The 17,618-nt window shown below is 45.9% G+C and overlaps 1 protein-coding gene across 1 annotated transcript in view; it reads right to left on the reverse strand.

Annotated features, from left to right (window-relative positions):
- LOC106602171 (zeta-sarcoglycan) overlaps positions 1-6,552 on the reverse strand; it is a 344,550-nt gene extending 337,998 nt beyond the window's left edge. The window contains exon 1 of the mRNA XM_045722923.2: positions 5,581-6,552. Within this exon, the coding sequence (XP_045578879.1) occupies positions 5,581-5,619 (39 nt within the window). The 5' untranslated portion in view covers positions 5,620-6,552. The remainder of the gene's footprint in view (positions 1-5,580) is intronic.
- Between the last annotated feature and the right edge of the window lie 11,066 nt (positions 6,553-17,618).

Raw genomic sequence — 17,618 nt, forward strand, 5'->3', positions numbered from 1 at the left:
AGATCGCCAGACCCATGTAAGGCTTTATCAACCGGACTATACAGTTGTAGTCGGAAGTTTACATACACTTATGTTGGAGTCATTGAAACTCGTTTTTCAACCACAATCTCCTTTCGTGCGAAAAGTGCAAATCAATCCCAGAACAACAGAAAAGGACCTTGTGAAGATGCTGGAGGAAACAGGTACAAAAGTATCTATATCCACAGTAAAACGAGTCCTATATCGTCATAACCTGAAAGGCCGCTCAGCAAGGAAGAAGCCACTGCTCCAAAACCGCCATAAAAAAAGCCAGACTACGGTTTGCAACTGCACATGGGGACAAAGATCGTACTTTTTGGAGAAATGTCCTCTGATTTAATGAAGCAAAAATAGAACTGTTTGGCCATAATGACCATCGTTATGTTTGGAGGAAAAAGGGGGAGGCTTGCAAGCCGAAGAACACCAACCCAACCGTGAAACACGGGGGTGGCAGCATCATGTTGTGGGGGTGCTTTGCTGCAGGAGGGCCTGGTGCACTTCACAAAATAGATGGCATCATGAGGTAGGAAAATTATGTGGATATATTGAAGCAACATCTCAAGACATCAGTCAGGAAGTTAAAGCTTGGTCACAAATGGGTCTTCCAAATGCACAATGACCCCAAGCACACTTCCAAAGTTGTGGCAAAATGGCTTAAGGACAACAAAGTCCTGACCTCAATCCTATAGAAAATTTGTGGACAGAACTGAAAAATCGTGTGCGATCAAGGAGGCCTACAAACCTAACTCAGTTACACCAGCTCTGTTAGGAGGAATGGGCCAAAATTCACCCAATTTATTGTGGGAAACTTGTGGAAGGCTACCCGAAACGTTAAACAATTTAAAGGCGATCCTACCAAATACTAATTCAGTGTATGTAAACTTCTGACCCACTGGGAATGTGATGAAATAAATAAAAGCTGAAATAAATCATTCTCCCTACTATTATTCTGACATTTCACATTCTTAAAATAAAGTGGTGATCCTAATCCTAATTTTTACTTGGATTAAATGTCAGTAATTGTGAAAAACTGAGTTTAAATGTATTTCACTAAGGTGTATGTAAACTTCCGACTTCAACTGTACATCAACTTGACAGATTGTGTCACTGCACTAGACAACCAATGTCAGTCCACATAGAGGGTAAAATACAGGCAAACACGTGGCTGAAGGAGAGATTTGTTTGCGGAATTTATCCGAATGGGAAATGAAAAATGCTTGTTGCTTTAGACTGCCTCGGTCTTCCCACTGTTCCTGGGCCCAGTTACTAACTCTACAGTAAGCAAGCAGTCTCATCGTTTCCATGGCCACCCCTACTAGAACAATGGAAGCAATTATAAAAACGCTTCTTGGAAGATTGCAGTAATAATGTGAGCAGTAATAGCATAACAGGGTGATTAATGGTGTAAATTAAACAACTATTAAAGCCTCTCTCCATTTCATCTGTAATAAGAGAGGAGGAGGCAGCCAGCAAGCAGGTTTGGAGTGGAGAACTAAAGAAAGGGAAAGCGTAGCAGTAGGATGCATCCGGGCCTGTACTAGTGTAATGCCACATTTTATACCTCAATAACTTTTGCATCACTTAGTTCATTATGTCGAAATTGTATCCGGTAATCCGGAACAAAGCCCCTTGTGCGGCGTTAACCTTTTCCTGCCGTCGCCAGGTGTTTTACGTCTCGACACCTGTGCACACACACAACACGGGCAAATTGCCTGCCGTTCCCAAGCACACGCTGAAGGCTATCCGCGGGAAATGTTCTACACAACGGTTTCCTCCTCTGCAAATATATATTAATCATTTGATACTCGGCGCTGCTGTACATGTAGCTGAAGCCAATGTTGTAATCGGAGTGCCCTTTCAGGGCTGCCGCAGTTAATTAAGTATAGAATGGATGGAGGAGACAGACTCACCCCCAGAGTCAGTCTGCAAGACTTAGTCAGATGGAACTCGAGTCAGGACCCAGGAAATGTAAAGACAAACAGAGTAGTACACAGGCAAATGTTACTCAAACTATTTTATAGCTGTAGGAAAAACAATAGATTTAAGCCCGCTGTAAGCGCAGATGGATACTGCCCAATTCCTAGACGTCATCTTAACCCCTCTTCCACAGCAGCTGCCAATCGTGATGAGGATTGACCAGTGACGTTCTATCAACTATAATGTGACCCCACAAAGGTCAAGTTCAGATAACCAATCCTAAAATCAGGCAATATATGATGCTGCTGTGACTAAAAGTCAACATCGCTCAAATATCCCATTGGTTTCAATCTGATCTGATTAATTAGCAAGCGTTTCCATTTCCTTTGGAACAGGACTGTCTGTTTGAAGTGCTCTGCTTCCCGGGGTATCCATCTCTGAAAGCTTTCCAGTAAATTGAATTGCACTTTCTTTGCAGTTTAGATGAAGAAGGAGAGACGGGGACTAATCTTATCAACTCTGAGTTTAACTGACACATTTGCCTGGGGATAAGAAGCTAAGCAGAATTGGTACTGTAATTAGACTATATCGCCATGACTCCCCTCCCCGCTAAAATGCCGCCACCGCTCGCTTGGTGTTCGCTTAGTTTATAATCTCCTCTACTCTTCAAGCCACGCCTTCTTTCAGAGTCCTCTTTGCCCCTCCCTCGGTTCAATTACCGCGTATGCCACTTCCGTCCAAACAATAGCCCATGACAGTTAATTACACATGCTAATGCTAATTCAATAATGTTCTAATGTTCTGACTGCGCCGGGCCTAGTGTGTGCTATGCCCTAATGAATCTAACTGATAATAGAATACAGCTTAGAATCAATATCAGGCCCCCTGGGGCCTTACTTACAAAGCGTCTCAGAGTAAAGTGCTGTTCCAGGATCAGATTTGCCTTTTAGATTATACTAAATAGACAAGGGTGGACCTGATCCTAGATCAGTGAACCTACTTCGAGACACTTTGTGAATACAGGTTACAAGATTGAGTGTTTTCAAATGGTCAAGTGGTTGACCCCTCCATATAGGCAAGGTCAAGGCCATTGGGTCTGGGCTAGAAAAACAGGTGGGTCACAAAAAAAACCTAAAAAAAACGACAATAGGCAGGTCATCTAGCACTAAAGTTTAGGGACCACTACTCCAGAAAACAACCCACGGTTAGGGTGCGCCCCGATACCCTATATAGTGGCATAAAGGGAACAGGGTGCCATCTGGGATGCAGGCTTAGTCTCATGGCAGCCTTATCCTTCCAGGGAAGAAGAGAGGGATGGACAGATTAAGAGAGGGAGGGAGAGGTTAACTAGTTAGTCAAACCAAGGCTCAGTTTGCCAACATAAGTGGGTTTCCTCTATTGAGGGTTATGATTGTGCAGATCTTTAGCTACAGTATAATACCAGTGGGTTTCCTCTATTGAGGGTTATGATTGTGCAGATCTTTAGCTACAGTATAATACCAGTGGGTTTCCTCTATTGAGGGTTATGATTGTGCAGATCTTTAGCTACAGTATAATACCAGTGGGTTTCCTCTATTGAGGGTTATGATTGTGCAGATCTTTAGCTACAGTATAATACCAGTGGGTTTCCTCTATTGAGGGTTATGATTGTGCAGATCTTTAGCTACAGTATAATACCCTCGCCAACTGTGGCAGGCTATGGCAGGGTTTCCCAAACTCGGTCCTCGGGACCCCGAGTGGTGCACGTTTTGGGTCTTGCCCTAACACTACACAGCTGATTCAAATGATCAAAGCCTGATGATTATTTGAACCAGCTGTGTAGTGCTAGGGCAAACACCAAAATGTGCAACACATGGGGTCCCAAAGACCTAGTTCAGGAAGCTATGGGCACAGAGGATGGTGGCGAAATAGTCCTGCCACACAAACCCAGGCCAGCATGTCATCATGGGCCACATCCTCTTTTACTGCCTCTTGGATGACTTCCAAATATTTGATTGCTTATTATCCCATGGGACTCTATTTTAAAGTGCACATTAGTGATTTGCCATTAAGGCCTTGCTTTGAACTGTTTGCCAAATCTTTAACTTTAAAAAGAAATAAACAAACTATGGATATCGGAACGATGACCTTTCCCCACCAATGGTGCTTCTACATCTGCATTGCTTGCTGTTCAGGGTTTTAGGCTGGGTTTCTGTATAGCACTTTGTGACATCGGCTGATGTAAAAAGGGCTTTATAAATACATTTATTTGATTAAAATACATTTGACAAAATGGGAACATTTGGCACGTGTGATGCGCGAATATACACAATATTATCCTGTAAATTCAACCAATACCAATTCGAGGCTTAAAAGATCAAACAAACCAATCCATGTCAACTTCCAATTAACACTCATCAACGGGAAAAGTAGTCAGAATGATTGCAATCATTAGCCTAACATATGGGACTGGTCAGGGACCTGCACTAACTAATGTGGAATATTAGAGCATCATCAAAACTTCAACAACCAGCCACAATGTATTCATTCCCGTGGATTGTCTGATCTATGCAATCATCGGTTCGATCAATGACCCCTATCGCCAGACAGCTGGCCGACCTGGGTACAGCTCCAGCTCCCTGATTTAAATGGGGCGTCAAAATAGTCCCGGGTCTCTTTTCAGCCGCGGATCGATACCCTACCAAATGGCCTCCGAACGGCGGATTGGAATTCCGTGTGCACGCAGGGGCTAGGTTACATGTCAGTGTGATCACAGTGCGTGCTGGGTCGCTACAGGTGAGTTTACACAGGCATCCCAATTCTGATTGAGATTTAGAGATTTGTACTTGACACGTATGTTTACAAATCGGGGCGCAAACTGGGCAGCATTCGCTCCATATGTTCTCATACGCACCATTTCAACTCCAACAGCACACTTGTCCTTCATAACATGGACATGTTGATAGCACGCAATCTGATTTGATTTGTTTTCATTCCACATGTTTTACAACACAGACTACTATTTGGCGCCTATAAATGAAGACGATGAGCAAGAGGGAACTCTTCCCAGAGTATCCTATCCTATTATTGAACACTGAACATGAGGGGACGTAGGTGGTGAGTGGGGTATACAGACAGAGAGACAGACACAGAGAGAGAGAGAGAGACAGAGAGACACAGAGAGAGAGAGACACACACAGCGAGAGAGAGAGAGACAGAGAGAGAGACAGAGAGAGAGACAGAGAGAGAGAGAGGCATAGAGACAGAGGCATAGAGAGACAGAGAGAGAGACAGAGACGAGAGAGAGAGAGAGAGAGAGAGAGAGAGCTCATTACACATATTCCCCGCAAAACAGAGCAGCTCCCAACACGTTCGAGACGGTTCAAGCTTAATGCATTCTAAATCCCCAATGTGGACAGTGGAATGTATCACACAGCTGAGAGAGAACACCATGGCTGCAACAACTCACATATTGAGATGCACCCCACGCACAAATTTTGACACTCCACCACACAACGGCACTGGCTTGTGTAACAAGCGTCGGGCACCGCGGCACCCATCACCACACAGCGAAGGACACCCCCCCCCCCCACCCCCCCCCCCCCCCCCCCCCACACACACACACACACATACACACTCATTTTCGTGTGCACGTAGTCTACCTACCTTCAGAGCCTCGATATCCAGTGATGTTGATCGGTCCATATAGAAAGAGAAAGTCTTGCGCACAAAGTTGTTAATATCTAGACTCGTAGTTCCCGACCTAAACTCAGCCCTGTCCTCCAACCCGCGGACGATTTTCTCAATTTCATTCCCGTTGATCACGACTCCTCCAGTTTGGAATTGAAGCGATGACGATAACAGCTATTCACTTGACGACAGTTATTGACCAGCAGAAACGAAATGTAACCCCCATGAGCCGGCAAACAAACAGTTTTGATTGCTCCGATGTTGAAAGGGAACGCGAATTCCGTTATGGTAGATTCATGTCTCCGGCGCGGAGCAAGCGGCAGGCTGAATTGCTGCAACCCCAGCAACTGAGTTCCAATGCTTGGACGTCCTCATGCGGCAAATACACATCAATTCTGTTCGGTTTGAAGAAAGGGGAAGCCAAGGGGAAGAGCTATAATTCCGACGACTGATGTATTGGGGTGATATGGGGAGTGTGTGTGGGGGGTGGGGGTGGGGGGGTGTAATCAACTAGATGAATCGAAAATAACCGAGGACGATAACGCGCTCTTCCGATTTTATCCGAGCCAGAGTCGCTGTAGTGATGCTGATGCTCGCCTTCGAAGTGCACCGCATCTGAATTCAGACGCTGTATCTTAGAAAGTCTATGAGAGAGGTTGGAGGGAGGGGGCGAGAAAGAGCGATAGAGATACGTATCTGTTCTCCCAAGGAAGGAAAATGTTGAGTGCAGGTCGAGTTTCTCTGGCCGCGCAGTTTCTCTCCCGTCGCCGTGCGTTACGGTTCAGCGCCACCAGATGACTGTATCTTTCCCACGGCTCTGACTTAAGAAACTAGTGGAGTTTTCATCTCTCCCAGACAGCAAACTGTTTCTGCCCCTGCAGCCCTGTTTGTCAGCCTTCCCCTGGGGCCCTAAAGCTACCAATGAGTGTGGAGAAGCCCATCAGCGGGCTTCCTGAGCGCATGCCATCACTGCTGAACCGCAGTGCTGTTTAACTTTTAATTAGCAAAACGGATGACATTCCATATATCCCACTGGGCACTCTGGTTGAATCAACGTTGTTTCCAAGTCGTTTTCAATGTTATTACGTTGAATCAACGTGGAATACACGTTGATGTGACGTCTGTGCCCAGTGGGAACAGACATGAGCGGAGCACGCTGCAAAGCGTAGCTTTGTGATCACAATCCATTTAGTGTTCATTCCGGACAAGTCATTAGCCGACCGAGACAAGCCTTATGAAGAGAGGGACATTTATCAAGGGTGTCCACATCCCCAGAATAGAATAGAAGCCAGTCACAGCACAGTCACTGGATATGGTATCATCTTAATGAATACGAGGCTTTCTACCACCGGGGCCTTATTTCTGATTCTGTGCCACTCTGTAATTAATCATTTTACGGTACCCGCTTTTATTAGAGAACATGACCTCGAATGAGCGCGCTGTGGCAGCTCGAGCTGAAGTGACGTCAGCTCATCTCGAGCTCCATCTCGTCTGGGACACAAGTTTTTACAGCCCGCTAGTAAAGGGACGTGATGTGGCAGGTTTAGCGTCCTTGCTGTGTGTGCGTGTGTGTCTGTGCGTGTATGGTGTGTGTGTGTGAGAGAGAGAAAGAGCTCATCATTCGTGCGCGCGCGCTTCTCTACGTGCGTCGGTTTGTGTGTGTGTGTGTGTGTGTGTGAGAGAGAAAGAGCTCATCATTTGTGCTTCTCTACGTGCGTCGGTTTGTGTGTGTGTGTGTGTGTGTGTGTGTGTGTGTTAGTAATGAAGTAGCTAGGTGATGTGTCCTAGATAAATGGGGTTCGTGCATCAACCCGCTGTACCACAAATCTTGGCATGGTTTTCTCAGATGGCTCACAGTAATGAGATGCACAGTAATGCTACATAAATCATTCGACAGTGTGTGTGTGTGTGTGTGCGTGTGTGTGTGTGTGTGTGTGTGTGTGTGTGTGTGTGTGTGTGTGTGTGTGTGTGTGTGTGTGTGTGTGTGTGTGTGTGTGTGTGTGTGTGTGCGTGGAAGAGAGAGAGAGAGAGAACGCGCTGCCCAATTATTAGGCTACATTTATGTTAAAGTTATTGAAATCTAAATACTATTTATATTACAGAACAAGCGGCAAAGCTCCATATGACACAAATGTTTGCTTTGTAGCCAGAGAAGCACATGCAGATTAAACACTATGGAGTCTTAACATATGTAACATAAATATGTAACAAAACTGTATAAATATGCCATAGAAAAAAGCATTGAAATAAACAATTTCTCAATTATGCATTTAGATACAAATGTCAAATATACAGTATGGTAACAATCCTTCCTTCAAACAACTATTCTATGGATTACATTTCGTGAAAATCCCAAATATCATGGTATTTTTTTGTCTGGGTTTCGTGTGGAAACACTCAATAAAGACACTGTAGTAGGATAGATCTTTATTCCAGATGCCATCACAGATAGACAATGCAATAACCAAACCCCGGTGACATTAAGGGTAAATTGAAACTGTGCCCGCCAGACAGTTTGTTTTGCATGTTTACGTTGCTCCCCGACCATTAATGCATGCATGAATGATGTCTTTTAACAAGAGCGTTACATGTGCAGTCTCTTTCACGGCGCATTGACTTTAATTCATGCATATATCTAACTATTTGATAACACTATTGTTGCCATCACTGGAAAGGATGTGGAGCTTGTTTTATTCAATGGGATTATAGCCTTTGGGATGCAATACAAGGTAGATATTTATGATCAAATGCATACGTTAATAAACCGTTTTTATTACCTTAATTCACAGCAACATAAGCAATGCTATGGCCTTATAAACTTTGATTGATTCTGTGAATTTTTAGTTATATTTCAGGTTTAGCATATATTTTACATTGCCTCAATTACCCTCAAAATGCTACATAATTGTGAGGTATTTCTCTAGAGTAAGCTATGTTTACCCTATGTTAGTCTGTTTCGTCCAGTCATCCATTCATCCCCCATCTATCTCCCCATTATCCAGCAGATTCCTTGAAATCTGAGTCAGTGTTGCCTTCTGTATGTATGCTCAATTCAGCACGGTCCTCCATCGGTAGACAGCGGAACAGCTACTCGAAAATATTTACACTTTGGAGAGGGAATAGTAACCGAATGAATGGTGACTGGTTTGTGTCTGTAGGCTATATGTCGTTATCAATGTCACTGCAATTAATGGGATGGTAAAAGTAATGTTAAAAATAATTCGACCTGCAGACACACGCCTCTCGCTTCGTCTCTTCCTCTCTGTCTCTCTTCTCATCTCAAATGTTATTTTTCACATGCCTTTTAAACAACAGGTGCAGACTAACAGTCAAATAATTACTTACGGCCTCCCAACAATGCAGAAAGAAAAATATAGAAAAATAATAACACAAAGAATAAATACACAATGAGTAGTGATAACTTGGTTATATACACAAGGCTGGGTACCAGTACTGAGTCCCTGTGCAGGGGTACAAGGTAATTGAGGTAGATACGTACCTATAGGTAGGGGTGAAGTGACTAGTCAACAGGATAGATAATAAACAGTAGCAGCAGCGTACGTGATGAGCAGTGATGGAACAAATATTCAATTGTCATACCTGAGTAAAAGTAAAGATACCATAATAGAAAATAACTCAAGTAAAAGTGAAATTCACACAGTAAAATACTAAAGTAAAAGTCTAAAAGTATTTGTTTTTAAATATACTTAATTATTTTAAAGTAAATGTAATTGCTAAAATATACTTAAGTACCAAAAGTAAAAGTATAAATCACTTCAAATTCCTTATTTTAAGCAAACCAGACATTTTTTATTTTATTTTTAGATAGCCAGGACACACTACAACACTCAGACATAATTTACAAAGGAAGCATTAGGTTTAGTGAGTCCATCAGATCAGAGACAGTAGAGATGACCAGGGATGCTCTCTTGATAAGTGCGTGAATTGGACCATTTTCCTGTCCTGCTAAGCATTCAGAAAGTAACTAGTACTATTGGGTGTTAGGGAAAGTGTATGGAGTAAAAAGTACATTATTTTCTTTAGGAATGTAGTGAAGTAAAAGTAAAAGTTGTCCAAAATATAAATAGTAAAGTACACATACCCCAAAAAATGACTTAAGTAGTACTTTCAAGTATTTTTAATTAAGTACTTTACACTACTGGCGATGAGCCAAAATAGTTAGTGCAAAGAGGGTCAATGTAGATAGTCTGGGTAGCTACTTGGTTAACTATTTAGTAGTCTTATGGCTTGGGGGTAGAAGCTGTTCAGGGTCCTGTTGGTTCCAGACTTGATGCATCAGTACCGCTTGCCGTTGTCACATGCTGACCAGCAGAGGGCGTAATTGTGTTAGTCTTGGTCAGGATGTGGCAGGTGGTTTGTGTTTGTTAAATGTTGTGTGGGTGATTGGACTCCCAATTGAAGGCAGGTGTGTTGAGTTGCCTTTGATTGGGAGTCCTATATAGGAGTGTGTGTTTTTCTTTGGGGTTGTGGGTAGTTGTTTGTGATCACTGCTTGTTTAGCCTGTCACACTGTTGCCGTCGTGAGTATTGTTTTTGTTGGTTTTCATGTGGATGCTTAACTTGTTTCTCATCAATAAATATGAGTATCCACATTCCCGCTGCGCCTTGGTCCATTCCTAACGACGGTCGTTACAGAACTACCCACCACCAAAGGACCAAGCAGCGGAAGAGGAGGAAGCCACAGGAGAACAGGGTGGATGAATGGACATGGGAGGACGTCCTGGATGGCAAGGGATGCTACACCTGGGAGGAAATCCTGGCCGGAAGGGATCGCCTCCCATGGGAACAGGTGGAGGCACTCAGGAGAGTGGAGGCAGCTGGACAGAGGAACCAACGGGAACGTTATGCTGGAACACGGTTGGATAGGAAACCCGAGAGGCACCCCCAATATTTTTTTGGGGGGGGGCACACGGGTAGCTTGGCCAGGCCAAGGAAGAGCCGTAAGCCAGCTACCCGTGATTACAGGGAGGTGCGTATGAGGTGGAGGGCGCCATGTTACGCTGAGGTACGCACCATCTCGCCTATACGGACGCACAGGCCAGTCCGCCCTGTACCAGCGCCCCGCATGTGCCAGGGTGAGGTGAGCATCGAGCCGGAAGGGGTGATGCCAAACCTGCGCCCAAGACCGCCAGTGCGCCTCTACGGTCCGGTGTTCCCCGCTACACGCACTAGCATGGAGGTGCGTGTCTCCAGGCTGGCACGCCCGGTACCAGCCCCACGCATCAGGCGTCTAGTGCGTCAGCCCAGCCTCGCCAGTCAAGAGTCACCAGAGCTGCCCGCCAGTCAAAAGTCACCAGAGCTGCCCGCCAGTCAAGAGTCACCAGAGCCGCCCGCCAGTCAAGAGTCACCAGAGCCGCCCGCCAGTCAAGAGTCACCAGAGCCGCCCGCCAGTCAAGAGTCGCCAGAGCCGCCCGCTAGTCAGGAGCCGCCAGAGCCGCCCACTAGTCAGGAGCCGCCAGCGTGGCCCGACTGCCCGGAGCTGCCAGAGTGGCCCGACTGCCCGGAGCTGCCAGAGTGGCCCGACTGCCCGGAGCAGCCAGGGTGGCCCGACTGCCCGGAGCTGCCAGGGTGGCCCGACTGCCCGGAGCTGCCAGGGTGGCCCGACTGCCCGGAGCTGCCAGGGTGGCCCGACTGCCCGGAGCTGCCAGGGTGGCCCGACTGCCCGGAGCTGCCAGGGTGGCCCGACTGGCCGGAGCTGCCAGGGTGGCCCGACTGCCCGGGTCTGCCAGGGTGGCCCGACTGCCCGGGTCTGCCAGAGGTACCCGCCTGCCCGGATCTGCCAGGGTGCCCTGCCTGTCCTCCGGCCCAGCCCGAGTGGCCCCCCTGTCCTCCGGCCCAGCCCGAGTGGCCCGCCTGTCCTCCGGCCCAGCCCGAGTGTCCCGCCTGTCCTCCGGCCCAGCCCGAGTGGCCCGCCTGTCCTCCGGCCCAGCCCGAGTGGCCCGCATGTCTTCCGGCCCAGCTAGAGTGGCCCGCATGTCTTCCGGCCCAGCCAGAGTGGTCCGTCTGCCAGGGTCAGCCCGAGTGGCCCGTCTGCCCGGCGCAGCTATCGGCGCCACCGAAGTGGGCGACGCCGAAGGTGGAGCGAGGTCCACGTCCTGCACCTGAGCCACCTCCAGGATAGGTGGGTTGGGGAGGGAGGGTGTAGCACAGTGCCGTCGGTGACGGCAGCCACCCTCCCTTCCCTCCCTTATTGTTTAGGGGTTATTGTTTATTGGTTTTGTTGGGGTATTGGGGATTTTTTTATTTATTTTTTAGGTGCATCCCGGGGTCTGCACCTTGAGGGGGGGGGTACTGTCACGTCCTGACCAGCAGAGGGCGTAATTGTGTTAGTCTTGGTCAGGATGTGGCAGGTGGTTTGTGTTTGTTAAATGTTGTGTGGGTGATTGGACTCCCAATTGAAGGCATGTGTGTTGAGTTGCCTTTGATTGGGAGTCCTATATAGGAGTGTGTGTTTTTCTTTGGGGTTGTGGGTAGTTGTTTGTGATCACTGCTTGTTTAGCCTGTCACACTGTTGCCGTCGTGAGTATTGTTTTTGTTGGTTTTCATGTGGATGCTTTACTTGTTTCTCATCAATAAATATGAGTATCCACATTCCCGCTGCGCCTTGGTCCATTCCTAACGACGGTCATTACAGCCGTGCGGTAGCAGAGAAAACAGTTTGTGAGAATTTTTAAGGCCTTCCTCTTACACCGCCTGGTACAGAGGTCCTGGATGTCAGGGAGCCTTGCGGTCAGATGCAGTCGGATGCCAAGCAGTTGCCATACCAAGCAGTAATGCAGCCAGTCAAGATGCTCTCAATGGTGCAGCTGTATAACTTTTTGAGGACCTGAGGGCCCACGCCAAATATTTTCAGCCTGCTGAGGGGGAACAGGCATTGTTGAGCCTTCTTCACAACTGTGTTGGTGTGTGTAGACCATGTTAATTCCTTAGTGATGTGGACACCAAAGAACTTGAAGCTCGCGACCCGCTCCTCTATAGCCCAGTCGATGTGGATGGGGGGGCGTGGTCGGTCCTCCGTTTCCTGTAGTCCACGATCAGCTTCTTTGTCTTGATGAAGTTAAGGGAGAGGTTGTTGTCCTGGCACCATACTGATAGGTCTCTGACCTCCTCTATATAGGCTGTCTCATCGTTGTCGGTGATCAGATCCAGTTGCAAAGGGAGGTGTTCTGTCCCAGGGTCCTGAGAGGCAATAGAGATTGCGTCATCTGTGGATCTGTTGAGGCGATATGCGAATTGGAGTGGTTCCACAGTGTCTGGGATGATGGTGTTGAAGTGAGCCATGACCAGCCTTTAAAAGCATTTCATAGCTATAGATGTGAGTGCTACGGTGTGATAGTCATTTATACAGGTTACCTAGGCGTTCTTGGGCACAGGGGCTATGGTGATCTGCTTGAAACATGTAGGTATTACAGACTCAATTAGGGAAGACACCCGCCAGCTGGTCAGCGACGCATGCTCTGAGTGCACGTCCTGGTAATCTGTCTGGCCCCGCGGCCTTGTGAATGTTAACCATGTTTAAAGGTCCTACTCACATCAGCTACGAAGAGCAAGATCACACAGTCATCCAAAACTGCTGGGGCTTTCATGCATGTTCAGTATTGCTTACCTCGATGCGAGCATAGAAAGCATTTAGCTCCTCTAGAAGGCTCTCATCACTGGATAGGTATTTTAAGTATCAGCTAACCACATTATGGTTGCGTTCCCTGCTCAGACGTTGCATGCATCAACCAATGGTTGGGGCGACAGGTAGCCTAGTGGTTGGACTTGTAACCGAAAGGTTGCAAGATTGAATCCCCAAGCTGACAAGGTAAAAAACTGTCGTTCTGCCCCTGAACAAGGCAGTTAACCCACTGTTCCTAGGCCGTCATTGAAAATAAGAATTTGTTCTTAACTGACTTGCCTAGTTAAATAAAAAAAATAAAAAAATGGTTGAGTGCCATGTCATCGACTCTGTCATCAACTGACAGATTGTTATAACATATGATGTGGTTAGCTGATACCTAAAATACCTATCCAGGTGTTGTAATATCTGGCAGGTGTCAGCAATGCCTGGGCAGAGGAATGCGCCCCATATGTTATATGTCAGTCGATGACACAGTCGTACCACACAACCATTGGTTGATCCATGAAATGTCTGAGCAGGGGACCATGGCCAACCTGTTGGTCGCTTTCCACTGCTTAGACGTTGCCAGATTTTACAACGTCTGGATAGTTTTTTTTACCTATCAGCTAACCAGACCATACTGTATGTTATAGCAATCTGTCAGTCAATGACACAGTCGCTTTGCCTTCACTGTGGAACGCGCCCTAAATGAGCACATAAGCAGGCCAAATGGATCCTACAGTTAGGCTTAAGTTAAGTGTCCACATCACCAACGAACTATCAGGGTCCAAACATACCAAGACAGTCGTGAAGAGGGCACGACAAAACCTTTTCCCCCTCAGGAGACTGAAAAGATTTGGCATGGGTCCCCAGATCCTCAAAAGGTTCTACAGCTGCACCATCGAGAGCATCCTGGCCGGTTGCATCACCGCCTGGTATCGCAACTGTTCGGCATCTGACCATAGGTCGCTACAGAGGGTAGTGCGAACGGCCCAATACATCACTTGGGCCAAGCTTCCTGCCATCCTGGACCTATTTTTTATTTTTTTTATTTCACCTTTATTTAACCAGGTAGGCTAGTTGAGAACAAGTTCTAATTTACAACTGCGACATGGCCAAGATAAAGTAAAGCAGTGCAACACAAACAACAACAAAGAGTTACACATGGAATAAACAAACATACAGTCAATAATACAATACAAAACGTCTATATACATTGTGTGCAAATGAGGTAGGATAACGGAGGCAAGGCAATAAATTCTCCATAGAGGTGAAATAATTACAATATAGCAATTAAACACTGGAGTGTTAGATGTGCAGAAGATGAGTGTACAAGTAGAGATATTGGGGTGCAAAGGAGCAAAATAAATCAAATAGATAACAGTATAGGGATGAGTCAGTTGGATGGGCTAATTGCAGGTGGGCTATGTACAGGGTGCAGTGATCTATGAGCTGCTATGACAGCTAGTGCTTAAAGCTAGCGAGGGATTAAAGCTAGCTTCAGTGATTTTTTCAGTTCGTTCCAGTCATTGGCAGCAGAGAACTGGAAGGAAAGGTGGCCGAAGGAGGAATTGGCTTTGGGAGTGACCAGTGAAATATACCTGCTGGAGCGCGTGCTACAAGTGGGTGCTGCTATGGTGACCAGTGAGCTGAGATAAGGCGGGGCTTTACCTAGCAAAGACTTATAGTTGACCTGGAGCCAGTGGGTTTGGCAACGAATATGAAGTGAGGGCCAGCCAACAAGAGCATACAGGTCGCAATGGTGGGTAGTATATGGGGCTTTGTTGACAAAACGGATGGCACTGTGATAGACTGCATCCAATTTGCTGAGTAGAGTGTTGGATGCTATTTTGTAAATGACATCGCCGAAGTCGAGGATCGGTAGGATAGTCAGTTTTACGAGGGTATGTTTGGCAGCATGAGTGAAGGATGCTTTGTTGCGAAATAGGAAGCTGATTCTAGATTTAATTTTGGATTGGAGATGCTTAATGTGAGTCTGGAATGAGAATTTACAGTCTAACCAGACACCTAGGTATTTGTAGTTGTCCACATATTCTAAGTCAGAACTGTCCAGAGTAGTGATGCTTGCATTTAAGAGCAGTTGGAGGCCACGGAAGGAGAGTTGTATGGGATTGAAGCTCGTCTGGAGGTTAGTTAACACAGTGTCCAAAGAAGGGCCCGGAGTATACAGAATGGTGTCGTCTGTGTAGAGGAGGATCAGAGAGTCACCAGCAGCAAGAGCGACATCATTGATGTATACAGAGAAAGAGCCGGCCCGAGGATTGAACCCTGTGGCACCCCCATAGAGACTGCCAAAGGTCCGGACAACAGGCCCTCCGATTTGACACATTGAACTCTGTCAGAGAAGTAGTTGGTGAACAAGGCGAGGCAGTCATTTGAGAAACCAAGGCTGTTGAGTCTGCCGATAAGAATGTGGTGATTGACAGAGTCGAAGCCTTGGCCAGGTCGATGAATACAGCTGCACAGTATTGTCCCTTATCGATGGCGGTTATGATATCGTTTAGGACCTTGAGCGTGGCTGAGGTGCACCCATGACCAGCTCGGAAACCAGATTGCATAGCGGAGAAGGTACGCTGGATTTCGAAATGTTCGGTGATCTGTTTGTTAACTTGGCTTTCAAAGACCTTAGAAAGGCAGGGTAGGATAGATATAGGTCTGTAGCAGTTTGGGTCTCATCCCCCTTTGAAGAGGGGGACGACCGCGGCAGCTTTCCAATCTTTGGGGAGCTCAGACGATACGAAAGAGAGGTATATAATAGGCAGTGTCAGAGGAAAGCCCATAAAATTGTCAGAGACTCCAGTCAACCAAGTTATAGACTGTTTTCTCTGATACCACACGGCAAGCGGTACCAGAGCGCCAAGTCTAGGACCAAAAGGCTCCTCAACAGCTTCTACCCCCAAGCCATAAGACTGCTGAACAATTCATAAAATCGCCACCGGACAATTTACATTGACCCCCCTCCCTTTTGTACACTCGCTGTTTGTTTGTTACCTATGCATAGTCCCTTCGCCCCCACCTACATGTACAGATTACCTCAACTAACCTGTACCCTTGCACACTGACTCAGTACCGGTGCCCCTGTATATAGCTTCATTATTGTTATTCTTATTGTGTTACTTTTATTATTACTTTTTATTTTAGTCTACTTGGTAAATATTTTCTTCTTCTTGAACTGCACTGTTGGTTAAGGGCTTGTAAGTAAGCATTTCACAGTAACGTCTACACTTGATGTATTCGGCGCAAGTGACAAATAAAATGTGATTTGATGTTAGTAACGTCTGTAAGTCTATGTAAAGTCAATGTTGCTGCAATTTATTGGAATGGTAAAACAACGGGGGAAAATAATTCACAATAGCTTGACATTGCCTCCTTAGTTTGTCTGCATTAGGTTATGCACAGACAATTATTATTATTATTGGTTATTTAAATAATCAGACTAAAGTTAAAAATGAACAGTTAATAGGGATTTAGAATTTAAATCAATTCAATTTGTTATTTGCCTACGTTATAGATAGAGTGGACTTTCATCGTTGCACCCGGCATCCTTGTATGCCCATCTCTGTTGAATTTATTTTCTTATTGTTAGCCCTAGATAATTTAACCAGCCAGGGTTTGCTAGAAACATACATTCCATATATTCCATCAATGTATGAACTTTATAGAGAGCAATAGTAATGTCGTCTTTTTGTAGGCACTAACTCCGCCATGGTTCGTTGGACAAAGCTTATGGGAATATTGAGTTTTTGGAGGGTTTTTGGATAAATGCCGAAAATAAGGAGCTGATCATGGACTATAGGAAAAGGAGGGCCGAACACGACCCCATTCACATTGACGGGGCTGTAGTGGAGCGGGTTGAGAGTTTCAAATTCCTTGGTGTCCACATCACCAGCAAACTATCATGGTCCAAACACACCAAGACAGTGGTGAAGAGGGCATGACAACACCTGTCCCCCCTCAGGAGACTGAAAAGATTTGGCATTGGTCCCCAGATCCTCAAAACGTTCTACAGCTGCACCATCGAGAGCATCCTGACCGGTTGCATCAACGCCTGGTATGGCAACGACATCCAACCGTAAGATCTTGTAAGGGCTTATAAGTAAGTATTTCCCGGTTGTATTCGGCGCATGTGACAAATTACATTTGCTTTGGAATAAGGTTTGTAGTAAGCACAGGCTTAGATCCTATTCATTTTGTTCTATGAGATAATCTCCATCAGCTAACGTCACTTTTTGTGAAATTTGAATCATTTATGTAATCAGATAAAACACATATAGCACATAAAGGCTTCATAATTCATAAAGGTCATGTTAACTGACTGATATTAGCTCATAGAACAAAACGTATAAGATCTCCTAAGGATGTGTTAAACA

The sequence above is a fragment of the Salmo salar genome, chromosome 08 (genome assembly GCF_965601325.2).
Source record: "Salmo salar chromosome 08, fSalSal1, whole genome shotgun sequence".
NCBI lineage: Eukaryota > Metazoa > Chordata > Actinopteri > Salmoniformes > Salmonidae > Salmo > Salmo salar.